This window comes from Sinohyriopsis cumingii, chromosome 17, assembly GCF_028554795.1.
Source record: "Sinohyriopsis cumingii isolate HCF-2022 chromosome 17, ASM2855479v2, whole genome shotgun sequence".
Lineage (NCBI taxonomy): Eukaryota > Metazoa > Mollusca > Bivalvia > Unionida > Unionidae > Sinohyriopsis > Sinohyriopsis cumingii.
Genome location: NC_142977.1, coordinates 68,363,784 through 68,387,921, shown reverse-complemented (window position 1 = coordinate 68,387,921; position 24,138 = coordinate 68,363,784). Strand labels below are relative to the sequence as shown.

The window sequence follows — 24,138 nt, the reverse complement described above, 5'->3', positions numbered from 1 at the left end:
CCCCAACTGCAATCCTTGTACATGTCCGTGATGCAGAACCAACAATGTCGTAAGTAATCCATTTTTTATCTTCATGTTGTGACCTTAAAATCAACAAGCTTTTTCCCCTTATCCCAAGCGCAAGCCATCACTACGCTCGTCATCCGATGTTATTATGCATTTTTATATATGTATACTATTGTCAAAGAAGCAGTTTGAAGATATAAACCATGATTATATGGAAATAACTTGTCAAGGTACCATGATTATATGGAAATAACTTGAGAAATTTGGATTCTGCAGCATATCCATAGGTTTCCAATATAAAATATAATTGGCACAAAGAACTCGAGAGACAAAATCCCCCACCTGAAAACAGCAAGCCATCACAACGCTTGTCATCTGATGGAGAACTAATGTGCAGAATTTTTTATATGTACATTGTTGTCAAAGAAGCAGGTTGAAGATTTCAAAAAATCCTTTAGAAACATGATGTTAGAGCAGATGCTGAACATATGAAGCTTAACAGCATTTCTATTTTGTAAACAAAGAAATGACCTCACATATAGACTTAGTATAAATGTACATATTTATTCAAAACATGGGCTGGCCCTGAAACAAGGTAATCGGCTCAATGCACTATGCAGCAATTTCCAAGTTGCATGTGTAAACAATGCATAAATTTAATAAGCTCCTCAGCTAAACAATTCAATTTGTGTGGTTTGTGACCAAGTGAGACCTTTTGTTTACACAACGTTTGCAACCACAGTTACTTGTTGACAAATGTTTCAAGTCAACATGTTATTTAACGGTGTGCTATCATATCTGTGTGGTGCTGGAGATGGAGACAGCCATTTTTTTCTGTGCCTAAAATTCCTCCCTGGCCAAAGATGAAAACAGCACAGAACAAATTCTAGCAAGGAGTATGAAATATAGCTGTTTGTTACTCACCTTGCCATAACGTCACTATAGCGCTGTTCGATGGCACGAGTCTGAGCATGCTTGGCCGCCACAAGTTGGTCCTTCAGTGCAGTAATGGTCTGAATTCCTTCCTTCTCAAAGGCTTGCAGACCAGCATCGAAAGTTTCCTATAAAGAAAGGAGGCCCAAATGTACCCGTCTACAAAAACTATTCCAAACATTACAGACCTGGATTAATGTTCCAACTGATTAGGGTTTGTTGTCAGTACTGTACATGCTGTATATACCAGCATACAAGTCACATCTGACAGTTAATAGCTCTGACCCAGATCTTCCAAGATATAATGCACTGACATATTAGTATTTATGCCATCTGTTATGACTAATCAGTCATTTTTTAATAATATTTTGGGTATTAAAAGAAAACCCATGGAAAATGGAGGGGTTGGGCATGATGTAACTACTTAACGTCTGAACTTTATGATTTGGTCAATATCAACCACTATTTCAAGGTAACATGAAAGGGTGCAACTTATTTGCATGTGTGATGCATCTAGTAGAAATGGTATAAAACAAGCAAATACACATAGTATGTGTTTCATGCTTGCAGGTTTTTATACATAAAAAAATATACTTATGATAAAATTGATATGCTGTCTATTAAATAAATCCTACAATATAGTGCTGCAGTTATTCCAACTACATTTTTGCAAATTACAATGCAAAATTTAAGTAATTTAGTGGTTTTTTCTTCATGTTTTGTAAACAGAATACAATAACAGATTTATCAAAATAATTTCAAAAGACAAGATTGCTTATAAACTGTAATTAATATAGAAGTTGGTTGGCAACTTAATTTTTATAATTAGTAAATATTTAACTTTTAAACATCTAAACCTGTACTGCCTATGAACCAAAAAATCTTGAAAAGCATCCATATGACATGGAAGGCCATGTGAATATGATGCAATGGAACAGCAAATTTCTAAGATGCACTAGTGAATATAATTCACTGGAAGGGTTCCATTTAAACATACACAGTACCATGGGAGTGCATTTTTAAAAAAATATATGCCAAGGTAGAATGATTACTCAAAAAGTTTCATATGAAAATAATATAAAGTTTTAAACTACAGCTATGGGTCACTCCTCCTTATAAAAGTACGAAGTCCCAACTATGTTTTACAGGAACAGTCCTAAGTCAAAGTGGGGTTATAACTTCATAACATAAAATCTAGCTTTTCCAAAGTCTGTTTTTTCCCCAAAAAATAAAAAGCTTCATTTCAATCATTAAATTCCAGATAAAGTTACTCAGTGCAAATTCACGAACAAAATTCCAAGTTATAGTTCATACCATTTTACCAGAAATTTGGTGAAAATACGTCTTAATAATGTGAAGCCTCAGACAATTTTTGTTTCATTCCAATGAATGCTGTTAAATATTACAAGGTCAAAATCTCGAGTCAAATTGGGCAAAAACGATGTAAAATTTGATCTATGCCATCTTAATCAAAAACCTAATAACAAATTTAATTTCAACCCAATAAATTCATAAAAAAAAAAAACACAAACAAACGTTCCACAAATTTTAATGTCCAACCAGCATTAGTATGCTGGTCAATGTAACCCCATAATTTTCATATATAATCTGAACATTTTTGAAGATAATGCTCATACAAGCAAGACGGAAATGAAATCAACCTCACATATCACTGTATCACCTTCAAATATATTGTAATATTAATGAAAGTTTCATTTCAATGCAGCCACTAATATAGAAATAAATGACTTTTAAAAACTTGATCACAAAACTTAACGTATTGTTCATCCTGCTGAAGTAGCTGGAAAAGGAAAAAAGAAATCCAAGCATATCATGGTGTACATCACAAGCAGACAGTAATACTGTATCAAATTTTTACTTGAAAGCAGCAACTGATGGAAAGTTATATGACTTAAAGAAACTTTAATGTAAACTTTAAACACTGTTCACAATGATGAACCAAGCTTTAAGTTGGAACAAAAGCAAGAGAGTAACTCTTATGATAGGAGTAGGTCCATAGTATTAATACATTAAAGCTTCACTTGAATGCAGCCATTGATGATAAAGATATGCGACTTTCAAAAACTTGCTAGCAGAAACAAAATGGTGACAACTTGAGAGCTTCACCTAATTTAAATTCTCATATCATAATTATATTTCAATCTTCCAAAGGTTATGAGAATGAAATTTGTGTGAATTGAATTGATACGATGAAATGGGATGGACAGATATTGGTAAAACTTATGACCCCCTCAACTGGGATGTCTGGGGCATCCGAAAAATAATTCTGTACGAATCAAAACCAAGACCTCTATTTCGAAGGCCAGATGAGCAAAACAAGCAAGTAAAATATTACCAATGAATCAACAACAACATAATGACTTTGTTGTCACTTGTACCTGTTTTGTAAGGAGTGTCTGCACTGATGACAAATCACGGCCATAATCTTCTGAACGAACTTGATTTTCTTTATCAGCAATCCAGCTCTCGACGACGTCAGTCTTCCACATGAACTGCAGGAAGTTCGAGTTGTCGAGGAGATTGGCCTTGCGTCTTCGAGCGGCATCTTCCAAGGACCTCAGCTTTTCTTGCAAACTCTGGATCCTCTGGGCAATATTGTCACGATTATGGTTACCCTGCAGTCAAATTAAATCCATAATTTCTACTTTTATGCAAAGGGATTTCTTTCTTTATTTATTCGTTTAAATTTTAGTGTCTCTCACAATTTTTATTTTTCAACTCCCTACCTCTCTTGTGTAATCAACAACACTCAACACCTACCTTTCATAAAACATCTAAACCTGAGCAAACTTGAATAAAAATTTGGTTTCACAATAAATTCTACTTATCAGACTTAAGGAATATTTATTACATATTAAAAAGGTATGTACAAAGCAATTCTTCTTTACAACTATAGACCTGCCAAACATGCTTTTGCTATAATTATTTCAGATCACGTACAATTGTCTACAACTGATACTTAAGTTTTATAATGTTCTGCAATGTCTAACTTACAATTTTTTATTAATCTACAAATAAACAGAGAACTAGAAGATGGAAAAAATATTATATTCTTAATAGATTTACCTACATTGTCGCCATTTTTCATGGCTTGGTCATTTACATTAGTTCCTAAATTTATCAACTGGGGAAGTATTTATACAGATGGATCATTTGTTTACTGGGGCTTGAACTTTGTGGATTGTGGAGTGTGAATTCCACTGCTTTCACAGAAAAATCACTGTTGCTGGGACCTTAAAATAGTCGAGTGGGGAGGGGATCCGAGCAAAGGATCAATAGTCACAGGCAAATTCCACAAAAAATGGTTTCTCACCCAACACTTGTCAATTCAAATAATTTTGCTTTACCATTCTTAATTTCAGACAGTTATAAAAAAAAAAGACAAACCTCTTCAATCAACTTCTCTCCCTCTTTTTGGACTTCCTGACACCGCTGTTGGTGAACTTGAAAGTCGGTCTCGAAAACCTCATGCTTCTTCAAAAGACCCTGTTGACAAAATACATTATATTAGCTTCAACAACTGATATCTGTCCTCTCTATTTCAACCCAAATGAATGCTCATAATAAGAAGATAACTGCTATGATGAGAGATTGACATCAATGTCATAAATATATAGTTGTGTAATAACAGATGTAATAAATTATACCCAAGACCTTAATATTAGATCCATCATTTGACACTGCATCTCACATGCCAAGAAAGCTATAATGTATGGTACATGACTTTTAAAATCATTCAATGCAAAGCAAATTGGAAGCAACAAATTTAACACACACACGTCCCTTCAGACAGTATCACAACACTGTAAAAAAATTATACGATATAAATGAATGTATAACTTTACTGTTGACTCCTCATATATTTATGTGTGTGTGTATGTGTAAATAAACTGAATTAAATTCAAGGACTCTTTCCAAAATACCCAAAACCTAAATTTTATGCCAAAATTGACACTTTTCTGCACTGTGACCCATTCACTGAATGGGACACACACACACACACACTTTTAGACAGGATCACAACATTGTAGAAAAATTACCAGGTACAAATGAATGTACAACTTTACTGTAGTCTCACCATATTCAAGAAAGACTTTCCAAAATACTCGAATGCCAAAATTGACACTTGTCTGCACTGTGACCCATTTACTGAATGGATAACACACACACACACACAGATGTGCACTTTTAGACAGGATCATAACATTGTAGAAAAATTACATGAATGTACAACTTTACTGTATTCTCATCATATTCAGGAAAGACTCTTTCCCAAATACACCCCCCCCATGTCAATTTGATGACAAGTGCCATTTTTTTGCATTGTGACCAGTATACTCAAAGATAAAAATATAAACAAAAACTGAAAACACTGAAAATCAAACTTATTCAAGGCCTTAACAATATCAAGCTGCTTACACAAATAATCAAGGTAGTAACTGTGCAAAAATTCAAGTATCTCATAACTGCGAGATAAAACTGAGAATAGTAACACAGAATGCTGATAATCTAACTTTCTCAATTTCTCATTAATATCAAGCTGCATACCAAATATGGCTAAGATCACATAATACCTGATGGAGTTATTGTGTGGAAAACAAGTGGGTCTAAAATGCATGGGCCATAAGTCAATGATTATACAGAATGCTAACTGTCAATGATTACGCAGAAAACATACTGTCAATGATTACGCAGAATACATACTGTCAATGATTACATAGAATACATACTGTCAATGATTACGTAGAATACATACTGTCAATGATTACGCAGAATACATACTGTCAATGATTACATAGATTACATACTGTCAATGATTACGTAGAATACATACTGTCAATGATTACGCAGAATACATACTGTCAATGATTACGCAGAATACATACTGTCAATGATTACATAGAATACATACTGTCAATGATTACGTAGAATACATACTGTCAATGATTACGCAGAATACATACTGTCAATGATTACATAGAATACATACTGTCAATGATTACGCAGAATACATACTGTCAATGATTACATAGAATACATACTGTCAATGATTACGCAGAATACATACTGTCAATGATTATGTAGAATACATACTGTCAATGATTACGTTGATTACGTAGAATACATACTGTCAATGATTACGCAGAATACATACTGTCAATGATTATGTAGAATACATACTGTCAATGATTACGTTGATTACGTAGAATACATACTGTCAATGATTACATAGAATACATACTGTCAATGATTACGCAGAATACATACTGTCAATGATTACATAGAATACATACTGTCAATGATTACGTAGAATACATACTGTCAATGATTACGCAGAATAAATACTGTCAATGATTACGTAGAATACATACTGTCAATGATTATGCAGAATACATACTGTCAATGATTACATAAAATACATACTGTCAATGATTACGCAGAATACATACTGTCAATGATTATGTAGAATACATACTGTCAATGATTACGTTGATTACGTAGAATACATACTGTCAATGATTACATAGAATACATACTGTCAATGATTACGTAGAATACATACTGTCAATGATTATGTAGAATACATACTGTCAATGATTACGTAGAATACATACTGTCAATGATTACGTTGATTACGTAGAATACATACTGTCAATGATTACATAGAATACATACTGTCAATGATTACGCAGAAAACATACTGTCAATGATTATGTAGAATACATACTGTCAATGATTACGTAGAATACATACTGTCAGTGATTATATAGAATACATACTGTCAATGATTATGTAGAATACATACTGTCAATGATTACGTAGAATACATACTGTCAATGATTACATAGAATACATACTGTCAATGATTGCGCAGAATACATACTGTCAATGATTATGTAGAATACATACTGTCAATGATTACATAGAATACATACTGTCAATGATTATGCAAAATGCTACTATTAAAGTCATCCAAGTTTACACAAGTATCAAACTGCAAAATAAATTTGGTTCAAATCAAATAATAATTAAGGGATTTTTTGTTTGTAAAGAAAAATAATGTGTGTGTGTCAAGGGAAAGGGACAGAGAGAAATTCCGAACAAGAGCTCTGCTAAACGTTGATACAGAATGCTGACAATCAAACTAAGCCAAAATTTCAACAATATCGAGAAGCATTCCAAATTCATAGAAATCCAAAGACAAGGACCCTCCTATAAAATCTTTCATCACACTTACCTGTACAGCTGCCATGGTGTCTCCATAGTCCCCAGCAGAGAGTAAATGTTGTTTCTCAGCAATCCAAGCCTCCTCTTCCTCAACATTAGCACTGAACTGCTGATAAAGGTAAGACTCCTCCAATTTCTGACCCCTGGATAATAAGACGGAATATTTTCTCCAGTACTCGTAACATTCCCTTTCCTTAGTGAATAATATAATTTCATAATTATTATATGCCATATTCTAGGATATCCAGCAATATAAACAAGACCAGTAAATACTGCAGATTAAAAACTTATAATTTTTTACTTTGAATATAAGACATTGTATTAAAGCCATTAAAAATTCATCAAGGCAGCTCAAGGCATTTTATACTTTAACTGGTTTCACAAGCTCTGTATCAAACAGACTAGCCAATGATCATCCATGTTCTCTATATGCAATCAGACACCTTGTAGTGTTTTTGCCTTTAAGTGTAACAAGAGACACTCTTCTTGTTGGGCATAGCGTTTCTTTGCCAGAAAGATATACAAAGATATACATACAACCTTAACAATGTGGTTAATCTTAGGATCTGAACAGACATGCACATAGATGTTGAAGTGATCAATATATCTTGTACAGGGTTGGCTCAACAGAAATGCTAGTATTTGTAATGGCTTTCATCGCTAGTTAAAATTGTGCTGACCTGTTAGCAGCCATCTGTTTGAGCTCATTCCAGCTCTGGGCAAGTTGTTCAAGGCGGGATCTGATGTCAGCCGTGTTTATGTCAGACTCGCTGATCAGCTTCTCACCCATCTCATGGACAGCCTGTGCAAAAAATGAAACATCATTATAAGGTGATTTATGTGGTAAAACAGGTTTTATCTTCAATATCCAAAGCCAAATCCATGTCTAATGAAAAATGTATTCCCCACTACAAGAAAACTTTAAAAATGAAAAGATCCTGCCTTTAATAAAGACCACTTCAGTTTGTCAGACAAAAAACTTCAAGTATTTCTTAAAACATTCTTGGCTGTCTCATATCAAACTTGTTTTCACATGGTAAACCAAAAAGCATGTTCCATAATTTATTGCAAAATCCTTTCAATCAACCTCCAGAGGGAAAAGAAAACTAGAGTGAACTTTGTATCCCTACTTTAACTGATATATTTGTAAAGAACAAATTAAGGGACAGTAACAGAGACAATAAAGAAGCAGGACTATGAGTGCACATTCATTCATATAAACCAGTAAATAGGATGTTAAGATGTCCATATGAGATAAACCAATAAATAGGATGTTAAGGTGTCCATATGAGATAAACCAGTAAATAGGAAGGTGTCCATATGAGATAAACCAGAAAATAGGAAGGTGTCCATATGAGATAAATGCTCCTGCCAATATGATGCAAATGAAATACAAATATTTCCCCAAAACAGAGGACATTACTCTGCAACATATTTTCGGAAAATAGTTAATATTGAATTAAGAACATTTGCTTCTTAATGCAAAGCTTCTTGTTTTTATCAAAAAGTCAAAGAAATGAGCAGAAACAAATTTGAAGCAACTGATGGGCAAAGTATTACACCATAAACAGGACATAACTCAATTAAATTCATTAGAAAATCAAGAAAATTTTGAATTTGAAATGCCTTATTCCTGTAATATGTATTATAAAATTTGCTTTTAAATCCATGAATTCCTCCAAAACCTAATGTACTGAAATGTACCATGTGAAACAGGTGCCACAACTTCATCAAATTTTGGAAAATGGTGAAAACTGAACTTGACCTAGACCTTCATAACGTAAAACCTCAGAACTTATTTGCTTTTGAATCCATGAAGTCCTTTAAAAGCTACTGAATGGCAACAACAAATTACATCAAACAGAAGCCATTAAATTATGTGGCAAAATGCCAAGTAGAAAAATTTAATCTAGGTCTTGTTAACGAATAAAATAATACTAAATTTGGCTTGAATCCATAAAGTACTGCAAACTGGCCTAATGGCATGAACAGAGGTACTACAACAATTTCTGACTAACCTGAATGGCAGGTTCATGGCTAGCAAGTTCTGCCTCAAGACGTTTGTGCTTCTTACGCAGGTTTTGTACTCCAGTCAGATCCTTTCCATAGTCCTCGGATCCCACCAGCAGCTTTTTCTCCCTGGAAATGCCAAAGAGGCAGGTACAACAATATTCTACTATAATACTGATAGTAGACTTCTCATGTAATATCAACGTTTATTTTACTGTATCACATGACATTCCATCCATTGCTGTTAGAGAAGCCAGCATATGAGAAATAGTTTTTGGTTCTACCGGCAAAATGAGAACAACTCACTTATAAGTCGAGACAAACTGCAAAAAAGCAAAGACCGTTATCTGCTGTAGCACAATGCACCTGTAGATTAAGTCTATCTTGTTTGCTCTATTGATTACTCCTAACAAATTGCACAGACCCAGATCTGCCGGTGCATTATGAAATGGCAGATCGCAAGAGACTTCCCTTTGAGTAGATCTTTATTTTAGCTAGGAAAGAACTACATAGAAGAAAATAAATAAGTTTGGGTACCGATGCATTTACATATGGACAGTGAAAGATTGCAATGCCCAGTATGTAGGCATAGGGTTTAATGGTACATTAACACAGTGCTGGCTATATAGTGCCGATTAATGGTTAACTGTAGATATAAAATTGCAAAAATAACTCTGGAAAAAAAACTTTCCAGATACCCATAAACATGAATTATTACACGATAAACGTTAAAGAATTTAAAAGGAATACAAAATAAAAGAGGCAGGTAAAACATAAAATTCTTCAGATACAGGTAAAAAATTTAGTTTCTCCATATAAGCTGTATTCCTTCAAACTGTTTAAGCTTTTTTCTTAAACATGATCATATCAAAATCTTGTCTGACAGTATTAATTATGTCTAGCTTATTATAAGGCAGGCTGAACCAAAAATAAATGATTATACTCCTAATCAACTTACTTGATCCATGCCTCCTCATCATCGATATCCCTTAGGAATTGATGCATGTTGTTTGCCTCATTCAGACGATTCCTTCGCACTACTGACAGCTCCTTGATCCTACAAGAAAATAATATAATGGTCAATCATACATTTTTCTCAAAAATTATAAAAAATCTTACAGACTGGACAATAAAGCATTCTAAATAATCTTAAGAAGCAAACATACAACAAAAATGAGGAGATGGGTAAAATAAACTGCTGTGAATTATATTAGTTTTCATGCTGTGAATCATGCTAATTTTCATGCTGTCAAAGCTAGTAGCTTCAATGACTTCATTGAAAAATGTGTATGGTATGTGTATGGTCCTTCTGACATATCTGACCATGATGTGTATGGTATGTGTATTGTATGTGTATGGTCCTTCTGATGCATCTGACCATTACATGTATGGTCCTTGTGACGTATCTGACAATGATGTGTATGGTATATGTATGGTCCTTGTGTTGTATCTGACCATGATGTGTATGGTATGTGTATGGTCCCTGTGACATATCTGACCATGTTGTGTATGGTATGTGTATGGTACTTGTGATGTATCGGACCATAATGTGTATGGTCCTTGTAACGTATATGACCACGTGTATGGTCCTTGTGGCGTATCTGACCATAATGTGTATGGTATGTGTATGGTCCTTGTGGCATATCTGACCATGATGTGTATGGTATGTGTATTGTATGTGTATGGTCCTTGTGGCATGTCTGACCATGATGTGTATAGTATGTGTATGGTCCTCGTGTTGTATCTGACCATGACATGTATGGTATGTGTATGGTCCTTGTGGCATATCTGACCATGATGTGTATGGTATGTGTATTGTATGTGTATGGTCCTTGTGGCATATCTGACCATGATGTGTATGGTATGGGTATGGTCCTTGTGTTGTATCTGACCATGACATGTATGGTATGTGTATGGTCCTTATGGCATATCTGACCATGATGTGTATGGTCCTTGTGGCATATCTAACCATGATGTGTATGGTGTGTGTATGGTCCTTGTGTTGTATCTGACCATGATGTGTATGGTCCTTGTGGCATATCTGACCATGATGTGTATGGTGTGTGTATGGTCCTTGTGGCATATCTGACCATGATGTGTATGGTCCTTGTGGCATATCTGACCATGATGTGTATGGTATGTGTATTGTCCCTGTGGCATATCTGACCATGTGTATGGTCCTTGTGTTATATCTGACCATGACATGTATGGCATGTGTATGGTCCTTGTGGCATATCTGACCATGATGTGTATGGTTTGTGTATGGTCCTTGTGTTGTATCTGACCATGATAGCAATGTGAATTTCAGGCAGTTTGAGGCCATAAAAAAATGTTAAGTATAGCAAACTAAGAACTCAATTCATGGACAATAGGCTATTGTTTGTGAAAGACCCTGCAAGATGATTTAGGCCATGTCTGTAATCAGTTTTCTAAACAATGACAGCTTCAACCATGATATTCTTTTGAATCTGCTGCCAATCAGTTCAAGTGAAATTAAAGTTTCTCTTGCTGCATAAATACTAAACTTGCATAGATGTGTAACTAAAGCTATATACCTGAAACTTGTAAATTGTTTTGAAATCAAAATTTAATCACTTTGAGAAATAAAAATGTTTCAAGTAAAAATAAACAGAAATGAAGAAAATAAAGGATAGTTCAACTTACTTGTCATATCTCTCATTGATTGTTCTCTTCCTTGTTTCAATGCTCTCAGCATCCCATACTCCGGCATCAATGAACTGGTCTGCTTGAGCATTTAGATCCTTAATACGATCCTGTGGAGAAAAATAAATCATAAGACACTGAAATACATGTAACGTCTTGAGATGTCGTTCTTGATGACCTTATTTTGAAAGTGGGCAAATATGTTATCGAAGCATTCAGTGTCCAATGCCACTTCTCTCACCTCTTTTTCCATCCTGACTTTAATGTCCATAGATCAAAAATAGAATTTAAGATAAAGTTATCCACAGTTATTATTAAATCTATTTTAACATAAAAATTATGAGCATCACATATTCACAAAATGGGTCATGTGTAATCCAATCATTCAACCCTTTAAAATGGCGTTTTCCTGTCCATTCCAAAATAAATATAATCCCTCTGGCTACCTGACTAATTTGGGGCCCCAAGTGGCCGAGTGGTCTAAAGCGCTCACCATTCTGGATCACTGCCATCTCACCTGTCTGCGTGGGTTTGAGTCCAAGGATCGGCTAGCGTGGGTACGTGGGAAAGCCTGTCAGTAGCTTCTCGTGAATCGGTGGTTCTTCCCTGGGTTTTCCAAAGTTCTTCCTCCACCAGTTATACTGGCCGCCATGTATAGCCTATCTTGTGCTGAAAAATGGCGTTAAACCCTTGAACAACAACAACCTAATTTAGCCAAATTATGTGCTTCCCCACAAAGTTTTAACTGCATATCATACCTCATGAGCAGCAATATCAGCCTCCAGGTGCTGGTGTTTCTTCAGCAGATTTTGAACCGAGGCTAGATCCTTCCCATAATCCTCAGATCCCAGCATTTGCTCCACCTAAAATTACACAACACGGTTACAGTCAGTCACAATGAATTTATCTGACTCTTGTCATCTGAAATGAATTTTTATACAATGTTTTGAACGGGGAAAAATACCAGTTCTTCACAATTAAACCAATGTATCCAATGACATGGTTATTCCCAAAATACTCCCAGTAATAGTCTGCAAAGTTCATGCCACAGATTCTCATTCACTGTAAAATTTGATCATGTTACAAACATTCTGTGACTATTGAGTTCAAGTTACTGCATAAAAAGGAAACATTTTGTGACTGATCAAGTTCTAGTTATTCTGAATGAGAAAGACTCCTGAGGAGAACATTTGGAGCGTCTTCAGGATGAGATTATTCTTGACGTGTAAACACTAAATGAGAAGATCTGAAGTGTCTTCAGTGTGAGATCATTCTTGATGTGTAAACAATAAATGAGAACACCTGGAAGTGTCTTCAGGGTGAGATCATTCTTGATGTGTAAACAATAAATGAGAACATCTGGAAGTGTCTTCAGGGTGAGATCATTCTTGATGTGTAAACAATAAATGAGAACACCTGGAAGTGTCTTAAGGGTGAGATCATTCTTTATGTGTAAACAATAAATGAGAACACCTAGAAGTGTCTTCAGGGTGAGATCATTCTTGATGGGTGAACAATATTCTTTATTCAATTCTCAAACTAAATGGCACAGCCTTGTTTATAAATGATGTTCTCGGGTTGAAATCTCACACTACCTGTATGTATGGATAAACAACAGACAATACAAAAGTTTTATTTTCTTCTCATTTAAAATATGTAATTCTAGGACAATGAAGTTTTTATGTCTATTGCAGGAATCAAGGAATGAAGCAGAACATTCCAAGGAGTAAATTGCCCAAGTGGTCAGTTTCAAACAAGAAAATATGAAAACATGTTCTTGGCATTTCAGTCCATGTCACAAAACAGGTTACCAATAACAAATCTCGAGAGCTACAATGACTCAAGCACAAACTCATGAGATATTCACAACAAACAAACAAAAAATTCTATGCATACTTTAAGCCATCTATAACCAGTCACCAAGGGATGACCTGGTCATCATCCTGTAGAGTCCCTTTTTGATATTGCCCTATGGTCCAGTATTCTCGATTTGTATACAATATATTTCAGCATTCAAGTTTGTATGTTACTCTATTTAATCCAGCACTATCAATTTTTATACTACCCGAAATTCCAGCACTATCAATTTTTATACTGCACTGTAATTACAGCACGTACAATTGTTATACTATCCTATAATTCCAGCTTTTTCAATTTGTATACTACCTTATAACTCCAGTATTCTCAATTTTTATACTATCATAAAGTACAACACTCTCAATTTTGTATGCTACTCTATATAATCCAGCCCTTTCAATTTTTATACTGCACTGTAATTCCATCCCTCTCAATTTTGTATACTATCCTATAATTCCATCCCTCTCAATTTTGTATACTATCCTATAATTCCATCACTCTCAATTTTTATACTGCACTGTAATTCCATCACTGTCAATTGTAATACTATCATATAATCCAGCACTCAATTTTTATACTACCTAATAACTCCAGTATTCTCAATTTATATCCTATCATAAAGTACAGCAGTCTCAATTTTTATACTAACAAAGTATTAAGCAAAGTTCTTCCATGCCTGATGTGGCCAACCCAGCCAACAGAAATAAACATGTTAAATTAGCATAACAAAACATGAATGCCCAAAGGCTTCACTTTCAGAAGGTCTAATCTGTTGGTTTCTTTTCAATCATGGGCACCAATTTTTGTAGAATGGTACAATTCCTGTGAATATCAAAGGTATTCCTTTTGAGCTACTATTCTCTGTTCAGGAAGGAAAGACACATCATAAAACAGACTGCCATTTTAATATCTTGCTTGCTAATGAAAACAACTGACAACACAAATGGGAAAGAAAATTCTACCTACCTCTCCCAACCAAAACTCAATATCCTTGACACCTGCATTGTATGTCTGCTGTCTGCTTGCTTCCTTCAGTTTCTCACTCTTTTCTGCTGACTTGGCCACAAGGGTTTCCCACTGTGATGCCAAGCTCTCCAGACGTGCCTGCACTGCATCTTCTGATCCTGCACACTGCTTCTGATCGATCAGGGCTACACAGGGAATAGTACGTATTAAACATAAACACTGGCAATTCTTAAATGATAAAACCAAATATATCACACTACTTAGTATTTTCATATTTTCAACACAGACAAGAAATTTCATTAGTAATCACAGGTGTTATCAAATTATAGTTATCAGTCTTTTCTAAGATAAAATTTTTGCTGGTTTACACAAATTAAAAAAAAATAAAAACACAAAAGCACTTCCATTAATTGCCCCACATGCAAAAAAACAACCCTGCACAATATCTGAATACCTTTGCTGACTTCATTAAATTCCTTATTTTTGAAATGAGATGAAATTCCCCCTCTGAAATGTCTTTTTTCTGGAACAGACTCTTGCAATCATTTTATTATTATTATTACAACTACTATCACCATCTTTATCAATGCCATCACTCTTACCTTTAACACTAAATACTCGACGTTCTGCTAAATACTACAGCTTCAAAATAAATATTCAAAACTTAAAAACATCTTCAGATATAATTATCAATATATGAAAATGTTTTTCCTGAAACAGCATTACCAAAGAAGCATCTTATTCAGAAAGGATGGGATATCAAAGCATACTAGAATATGAACCAACTGCTCCAGTGGCCTAGTGGTTAGAGCGTCCACCTCGGATGCAGGAGGTCATGGGTTCAATCCCCAACATAAACCTGAATATCAGACTCTGACAAACATTATCCCAATGGCACAATACAAGGCATCTCTACAATATTTTATACTTAAGTTTCTCTTGAATAGAACAATACATAACATTCAAACACTTTAATACATTAATTTAATATTGTTGACAATGATCTCAGTGCCGATGATGCACGACAAGTGACACCCATGGATTACTCTTTACAATCAGACTAAATAATAACACTTACCCTGTCCAGTTGCTATCAGAGCCGATAGTCTATCTGAATTAGCTGCCAATTCAGCCTCAAATCCTTGATGTTTCTGATGCTTGCTCTGTATAAGAACATGAAAGAATATTTTTCCTGCTGAATATCTGATTGATTAGACTACAAGAAAAATTCAGTTTGTTTTAAATTTCCAACATCTAAGCTTCTGAGAAAAAAGAAGGCAAATTTTTTATGATTTCCTGGAGAAGAAAATGGAAGGAAGCAAAAGATTTTGTTTTGCTGATATATTTTTGGTGACACTGTGTACCATGTGATCTGGATTAGATTGATGTTAATCTTATTTCACAAGTCATAAGGCTCAATTATAATGTAACAATTCATGCAATAATCAAATTGGAAGTGAACATATCTGAACAGTCACAATTCTGTAGCAAATAAGTTCACAATATGATAATGAATATATCTAAGACTGAATCTGAAACTGAGTTTTCCGCCTGGTTGCCAAGGAATCCATTCCAGATGTACTTATGGTAGAACACGTCCTAAGAAATATATTTACTGATTTTTATCAAAATTGGCACAACCATTCTCAGCAAGCCACAAGAATTTCACGTTCTTGCTCAGAAGCCACACCAATGGCCAGGGAGGCAGTCAATTTTGATAGCATATCCTAAGAAACATTCCTAACGAGTCTGACCATAAATGACTCAGTCGTTCTGCAGAAGCTGAAAATAGGTTTTCCATATAGTTGCTATGGAAACCGCATCTTTTGCTAGGGGAGCCACCCTGAACACAATTTTAGTACGGCATATCCTAAAAATCATTAAAGAGTGATTAATACTGGATATGGTTTGTGAAGAGCCAAAATAGCAAATGTGGACAAATGTATGAAGGATGCATGACTATCCTGGCTCACATGACCTTTAGCCAGTAGGTTAAATTTCCCAGTAAAACATACATGGAACTCAGTGAAGGTACTTTCAGTGTGTAGCACTCACCCATAGATGTGATTTAGAAATTTGTATCATTTTTATATGAACTCTTTGAGTAATCAAAGTATCCTGGCATATATTTTCAAAAAAGTGCATTTGCTGAGTAACGTGTATGTTTAATTCATTCTCTGCTGGAGAGGATTCTAATTTTTGCCTGAAATGGGGATACGAAAAACATTTTGTTACTTGTGATTGCATCCAAACACACCTGTTTCTGAGAACTTTAAACTTCTGCCAAATGCATTGGTGTATAAAGGACAATGTTTTTGAACTGCTAGTTTACCTGAGCATAAGCAGATAGAAGAAAAATGGACCCTTTTTTTAAAGTACTGGGAAAATGATTTGTGTCCTGGCTGTTTTTTAAAACTCCAAATATCAAACTCACCCAACTTTTTCGCAAAAGTTCATCTCTCTCTGTACAGTATGGACTGGTTTGTAAAATGACTAATGGTAGAAAATCTAAAATCCTGACACAAACTCCTGATCTCATATTTTGTTGTTTTTTCTAAGTGAATAAAAATTTATATTAATGCAGAGCTACATTTTTCCCTTTTCTGTAATACCACCTACCCACCTACTTGGTGTATCACAAATTATGTTGAGATGACATAACTGGGAGTAAGTGTACAACCTCCTGATGCAAAAACATGGTATGAATTGAATGGAACAGACCTAATGGAAATGGGACATTTTTCTCTACCAAGGATCAAATACATTATGCAGAGTCGTTACTAACCTGTATGTTGACAGGGTCCTTGTAGGATTCATCCATCGCAATTTGCAGTTTCTCCTGGAGCCAGTTCTCCATCTCATCAGCATCACGTGAGAACTGCTGTAATGTCTGTGCTTCACCCAGCTTAGACCGGTTCTCAATCAAAGCATCTTTCAACATGGTCCATCTATAATCCAGAAACAACAATATTCATATAAATTATAACTAAATCTTTGCATGTATATTCTAAAAAAATTTTGCCAGTTTCTTTTGTTAGTCTTTCTGTTTTTCAAGTTTTACACAAAGAGTTTTCTCTATCCTACTGATTTCATATTCTTAATGCTCTCTCTCTCTCTCTCTCTCTCTCCATCAAAAAGGCCAACTACAGAAATATATCATGACCATCGATTCTATAAAAGAGGACAACCAAGCTTTTTTATTAATAAAAAAGTGTATTCTATACATGTATTGCCCACAGAAAACATCAGAATAGGACTGACCTGTCCAGGACTTGGTCCCTCTTTTCAGAAATGGCCTCACTGTCATAATGTTCTAGACCAATCAGTTGATCAGCAAATGCTTGAAGGGACTGGATCTTTTCTTGCTGAAAGTCAAACAAACAAACCATTATGTTTTAAAACTGAATGAAGGAAGGAGAAAATGATGAAAAACTGACATACTTAAAATAGGAAAATAAGAAAGAAAGAATTTATCAGAAATATCACTGAACAATTTTGAAATTACCTCATGCAGAAGAATAAAGCAAATTCTGGGAATTTTAACCCCTACCTACTGTGGTGAGGTCACAAAAGTATACAATGATGAAATCTGGCTGTGACCCTTATGGCAGAGATTTAACATTTATTTCTAGGCTGACACAGAAAGTAAAAAAGTTTAATGTCACTGTCTAAAAGTCATTCAGAAAAAATCAGAAACTAGGATGACTGCATATAATTGGGTTTTTTCTTCTAAATTACAACAAGTACTCGTCATTCCTGTAGTACATAATTCATTATTTTACATGTCTGTACTCACTTGGCTACTGATTGCTCTATCAAAGTCCTCATGCTTTTTAATCAAGGCTTCAACGTTGTCACTGTCAACTTGGTCTCCAGAGAGGAAGGCTTCACGAGACTGCATCCATGACTCAGCTTGCTCACAGTCACGGTAAAATAACTGCAGCTCTAAACATTGGTCTAACTTCATGCGTCGTTGGATCCAGGCTCTGATTAAATACAAGATACATTTGGTAAATATACACTAAAATGCCAGTGTATCGGGATCCAACAGAAGATATTCTGTCAAGTAAATCAGCTGTCTGGATACTCAGTTTTAAAGAAATCTGCTTTTGCAAAATCAATGCTTACTGTACAGCTCAAAACGGTGTGATCATTATGACACCATCCATATGATGTCACTCTTTAATTTCCTATAGTGCTATGACCTCTGGGACAGACTGAACATAAAATGATGCAGTAACAACATCTCTTAATAAAAGGTAATGAAAAATGCCTTAACTCGTAATAACACCCCTGTTAAAGAAAATGATACAAAGTCAATGAAAAGTATATTAAAACCCTGGGAAATCTTTAGTGACTTATGACATGCCATAAATATTCTCCAATATTCACTTAATCAAAATAACCTTTTCTTTGTGCATTTAAAAAGAAGTCTAATATCTTCAATTAGTGCAAATTTGATTGTTATTTTCAGTACACATGCCCCTGCTATTTTATGGCCAATTAGCAACAGGGTACCTTTATCTGTATATTTCTATATGATAACACTTACCTGGGGATAAAAAGTCAACTAAAAGCAGTGCAAGAAAATGCACAAAAACCTATGAATTGTTTTAGTGATCCTGAAATGCCTGGATCTTTATGCACATATCTGAATTTCAGTAAAAGTTAAATAATCAAACATCATTCTTAGTCAATTAGTGATTTAATTTTTTTGCAGAAAAAAGGTGCAAGTCTGTACAAGCAAACTTCATCCAGATAATGCGTTCTGTGTATACTAAGCGCCCTCATTATAAAGCCCCTCAGTACATCACTAACCACTCATAATTTAAGCTAAGTACATATTTGAACTGAGAAGTTTTATGAAGCCAAGGCTAGATGCTATATCTCGAACTTATCTGAGCATGCAACTTGCTGTCAAGTTCTATATCCACAAATATTTTCATGTATTTTCTCAGAGGAAAAAATCTGGGATCATACAACTTTTATAAAAGTTGCTCAACTTTGTTCCTCATTAAATGTATATTATATACTGGACTTTCAGTATCACTTCATACTTAGAACTTTGTTCCTCATTAAATGTATATGATATATTTTAGTCCCAGTACCACTTCTTACTTAGAACTTTGTTCCTCATTAAATGTATATGATATAATCTAGTCCCAGTACCACTTCTTACTTAGAACTTTGTTCCTCATTAAATGGATATTATATACTGTAGTCCCAGTACCACTTCTTACTTAGAACTTTGTTCCTCATTAAATGCATAATTAAATACTGTAGTCCCAGTACCACTTCTTACTTAGAACTTTGTTCCTCATTAAATGGATATTATATACTGTAGTCCCAGTACCACTTCTTACTTAGAACTTTGTTCCTCATTAAATGCATATTATATACTGTAGTCCCAGTACCACTTCTCACTTAGAACTTTGTTCCTCATTAAATGTATATTATATACTGTAGTCCCAGTATCACTTATTTAGAACTTTGTTGGTCAGAAAAGTATATTATATACTGTAGTCCCAGTATCACTTCTCACCTAGAACTTTGTTCCTCAGTAAATGTATATTATATAATATAGTCCCAGTGGCACTTCTTACTTTGTTCCTCATTAAATGTTTATTATATATTGTAGTCCCAGCATCACTTCTTACTTTGTTCCTCATTAAATGTTTATTATATACTGTAGTCACAGTATCACTTCTTACTTTGTTCCTCATTAAATATATATTATATACTCTAGTCCCAGTATCACATCTTACTTAAAACTTTGTTCCTCATTAAATGTATATTATATACTGTAGTTCCAGTACCACTTCTTACTTAAACTTTGTTCCTCATTAAATGTATATTATATACTGTAGTTCCAGCTTCACTTCCTACTTTGTTCCTCATTAAAAGTATATTATATACTGTAGTCCCAATATCACTTACTTAGAACTTTGAGCCTGAATATAAAAGTACTAAGGGTATGGGGCCATGATCATATTTGTTTTTTCCCCACAAAACAAAATTTGAAAGGGATTATTCCAAACACAAAAATGCTATGTAGCTTGTAAAGGGGAACTTTCCCTAAATACAAGACCCCTTTTGTCTTCCCCTAAATATAAGACCCCTTTTGTCTTTCCCTAAATACAAGACTCCTTTTGTCTTCCCTTAAATACAAGACCCATTTTGTCTTTCCCTAAATACAAGACCCCTTTTGTCTTTCCCTAAATACAAGACCCCTTTTATCTTCCCCTAAATGCAAGACCCCTTTTGTCTTTCCCTAAATACAAGGCCCCTATTGTCTTCCTTTAAATACAAGACCCCTTTTGTCTTTCCCTAAATACAAGACCCTGTTGTCTTTCTCTAAATACAATACCCCTTTTGTCTTTTTCTAAATACAAGACCCCTTTTGTCTTTCCCTAAATACAAGGCTCCTTTTGTCTTTCCCAATTTCAATTCCATAGTCCTTCTTTTCTTCTTTATTTATCCTCAATATGATTAACAGTAAATTTAGTGTATAGAAAAATTAGCATTATACATTATTAACAGTACATTTAGTGTATTTAACATTTGACATTATTAACAGTACAGTTGGCATTTTAATTATTTTACATCATTAACAGTACATTTAGTGTATTTAACATTTGACATTATTAACAGTACAGTTGGCATTTTAATTATTTTACATCATTAACAGTACATTTAGTGTATTTAACATTTGACATTATTAACAGTACAGTTGGCATTTTAATTATTTTACATCATTAACAGTACATTTAGTGTATTTAACATTTGACATTATTAACAGTACAGTTGGCATTTTAATTATTTTACATCATTAACAGTACATTTAGTGTATTTAACATTTGACATTATTAACAGTACAGTTGGCATTTTAATTATTTTACATCACTAACAGTACATTTAGTGCATTTAACAGTTAACAAAAAGTTTGGGAGCTTCAGGTGGCTAAACAAATGCTGCCAGAATTTTCTTAAGAGGGGGAGGTCCCCAAATCTACCTTTACCTGGGGTTTTCCCAGGTTCTTCCTCCATCAGTTATACAGGCTGCCATGTATAGCCTATCATGCATTGAGAAATGGTGTTGAAACCAAATCAATGACAAAAAGTTTAAAAACACTTACTGCTCCAAATCTTCTCTAGCCTTTGCAAGTTCCTCAAGCTTGTTGCGAACGTCTTCACTGGCATAGTGCTGGTTCTGGAGAAGCTGTTGTCCAAAAGTCTCAAATGCCTGGAATGTCCCAGAGCGAGCATCAATTTCTGTTCGGTGTTCCTGTAAAATATCAGTAATGGAATGTTAATTAATGTCAGCCTTAAAACTGAATCCACCATTCAAATATAGACATATTACTGCTGCAAAGACATTTCTTGGCAAGCACACTGTTCACATTACCAACACTACAAAATAAAAGATTATTTAATAAATATGAAAATGAAAGTAAATAAAAATTGACAAAGACAAATGATTCAAACATCCTTTTCTAAACTTTTGAGCTTAAATAAGATTTGTTTTCAATACACAACACATGGAAATATAAAAAAGGCAACTTAGAAAGTCTTTCTGAGAGCTATCTACTCGCTGACTGAAATAACATTAAAAATTAAATTTAAAAATGCATGATATGGCTTTAAATTCTTCATAAAGAGAAAAATGTAATGTTTTTTTTATATCAAATTAACAGTTTTTCAAAGACAAAGAATACTATGCATCTAAATTAATAAAGAGATATGTATTTATCAGTAAATACACTACAACTTCAAACAGCATGAACTCTGGAATGTCATCCACCCAGCACCCACTTTATCCCAACACCCAACACCTATTTTATCCCTCAATTTTCCTCTGCAAATCATATTTCGATACTGCTCAACTTCCTGGAATAGTCAACTACCTAAACCTGCAAAAATTACTTCATTGGCAGGTTTTGAAGAGCAACAATGGCTAACTGTTAAAACCTGTCACCCAAATCATTAATTGATGTCAAGGTAATGCACAGAATTTTCATAAGCTTTGGCGGGAGAAAAACATCACTGGCCAAAGTTGCTCACAATAAACATACAAATCTAGTGTATTGTTAGTAAAATAGGGTCCTAGAGGTCATGGACAGCTACCGTACATTTATGCAACTGCAAACATCCAATTAGCACTGCCTCATAGATCCTTCTTGTTTTCCTTGGGACTAGGCCTTGATTTAGAACTTTTAAACTGCTCACAGCTACACCCTAAACAGTACATATACATACTGGGCATTAAAAGAACAGTTAATGCGTGCAGTTAGCAGGGATACCTGGGTCTGTCATTACCACCCACCCCTGCCCCAGAAGCATTTCACCTGTCCTTAACACTTGGAAACCAATTGAAATAATCACCCAAAGAAGCTGATATGGTTCAATGGGTAATGCATTTAACTTTAAACCAGAAGATTGTGTGATATGGCTCAATGGGTAATGCATTTAACTTTAAACCAGAAGATTATGTGATATGGCTCAATAGGTAATGCATTTAACTTTAAACCAGAAGATTGTGTGATATGGTTCAATAGGTAATGCATTTAACTTTAAACCAGAAGACTGTGTGATATGGCTCAAAAGGTAATGCATTTAACTTTAAACCAGAAGATTGTGTGATATGGCTCAATAGGTAATGAATTTAACTTTAAACCAGAAGATTGTGTGATATGGCTCAATGGGTTATGCATTTAACTTTAAACCAGAAGATTGTGTGATATGGCTCAATGGGTAATGCATTTAACTTTAAACCAGAAGATTGTGTGATATGGCTCAATGTGTAATGCATTTAACTTTAAACCAGAAGATTGTGTGATATGGCTCAATGGGTAATGCATTTAACTTCAAACCAGAAGATTGTGCCTTCAATTCCCAATTCTGATTAGCCTTAATACACGTGAGTTGTAATTGAACTCAACTTGATGATGAGCAAGTCTGATCAAAGTCTGTTTTTTTAATTCTGGTCTCCCAGGTGTTCACAAGCTCATCCAATCAGATGCAAGATCACATCATTAATACACGGATGTCACTCATAAATGAACTAGTCCAAGGAATTCAAGACATAAGCTTACAACACAAATTAAATCAAAATCAAATCAGAAAAAATGGCCACAAGTGAAGCCAATCAGATGCAGGCTAACCTCATGTAAATGAAAATATGTGGATCTCATTCATAATTAAAGTCATCCAAGATCTTGACATAATCTTAAAAAATTGGATCAAGGCCTATTGGAAATATGGCGTCTACAATGTTCACAGGCTCAATCAGAAGCAACATTACCCAACTTTTATATACACGCACCTTGCAAAATAACTAAAGTCCTCTATGATCCTGACGATGTATAGAAAATCTGCACAACAGATATCTGAAGAGTGTTCACAAGTTCAGCCAATCGGATGCAAGATTACATTATTAATATGCATGTATGAAGCT

At 34.5% G+C, this 24,138-nt stretch overlaps 1 protein-coding gene across 7 annotated transcripts in view; it reads right to left on the bottom strand.

Moving 5' to 3' along the window:
• LOC149779168 (spectrin alpha chain-like) overlaps positions 1–24,138 on the bottom strand; it is a 125,054-nt gene that overhangs the window by 14,532 nt on the left and 86,384 nt on the right. For all 7 annotated transcript variants that reach the window (XM_089939732.1, XM_089939735.1, XM_089939737.1 and 4 more), the window contains 15 exons: positions 21,821–21,969; positions 18,482–18,671; positions 17,947–18,050; positions 17,471–17,633; positions 15,764–15,848; positions 14,686–14,870; positions 12,621–12,725; positions 11,863–11,972; positions 10,157–10,255; positions 9,207–9,327; positions 7,869–7,990; positions 7,199–7,331; positions 4,348–4,446; positions 3,339–3,575; positions 931–1,067 (listed from right to left, as the gene is read on the bottom strand). In XM_089939732.1, the coding sequence (XP_089795858.1) occupies positions 931–1,067; positions 3,339–3,575; positions 4,348–4,446; positions 7,199–7,331; positions 7,869–7,990; positions 9,207–9,327; positions 10,157–10,255; positions 11,863–11,972; positions 12,621–12,725; positions 14,686–14,870; positions 15,764–15,848; positions 17,471–17,633; positions 17,947–18,050; positions 18,482–18,671; positions 21,821–21,969 (2,039 nt within the window). The remainder of the gene's footprint in view (positions 1–930; positions 1,068–3,338; positions 3,576–4,347; positions 4,447–7,198; positions 7,332–7,868; positions 7,991–9,206; positions 9,328–10,156; positions 10,256–11,862; positions 11,973–12,620; positions 12,726–14,685; positions 14,871–15,763; positions 15,849–17,470; positions 17,634–17,946; positions 18,051–18,481; positions 18,672–21,820; positions 21,970–24,138) is intronic.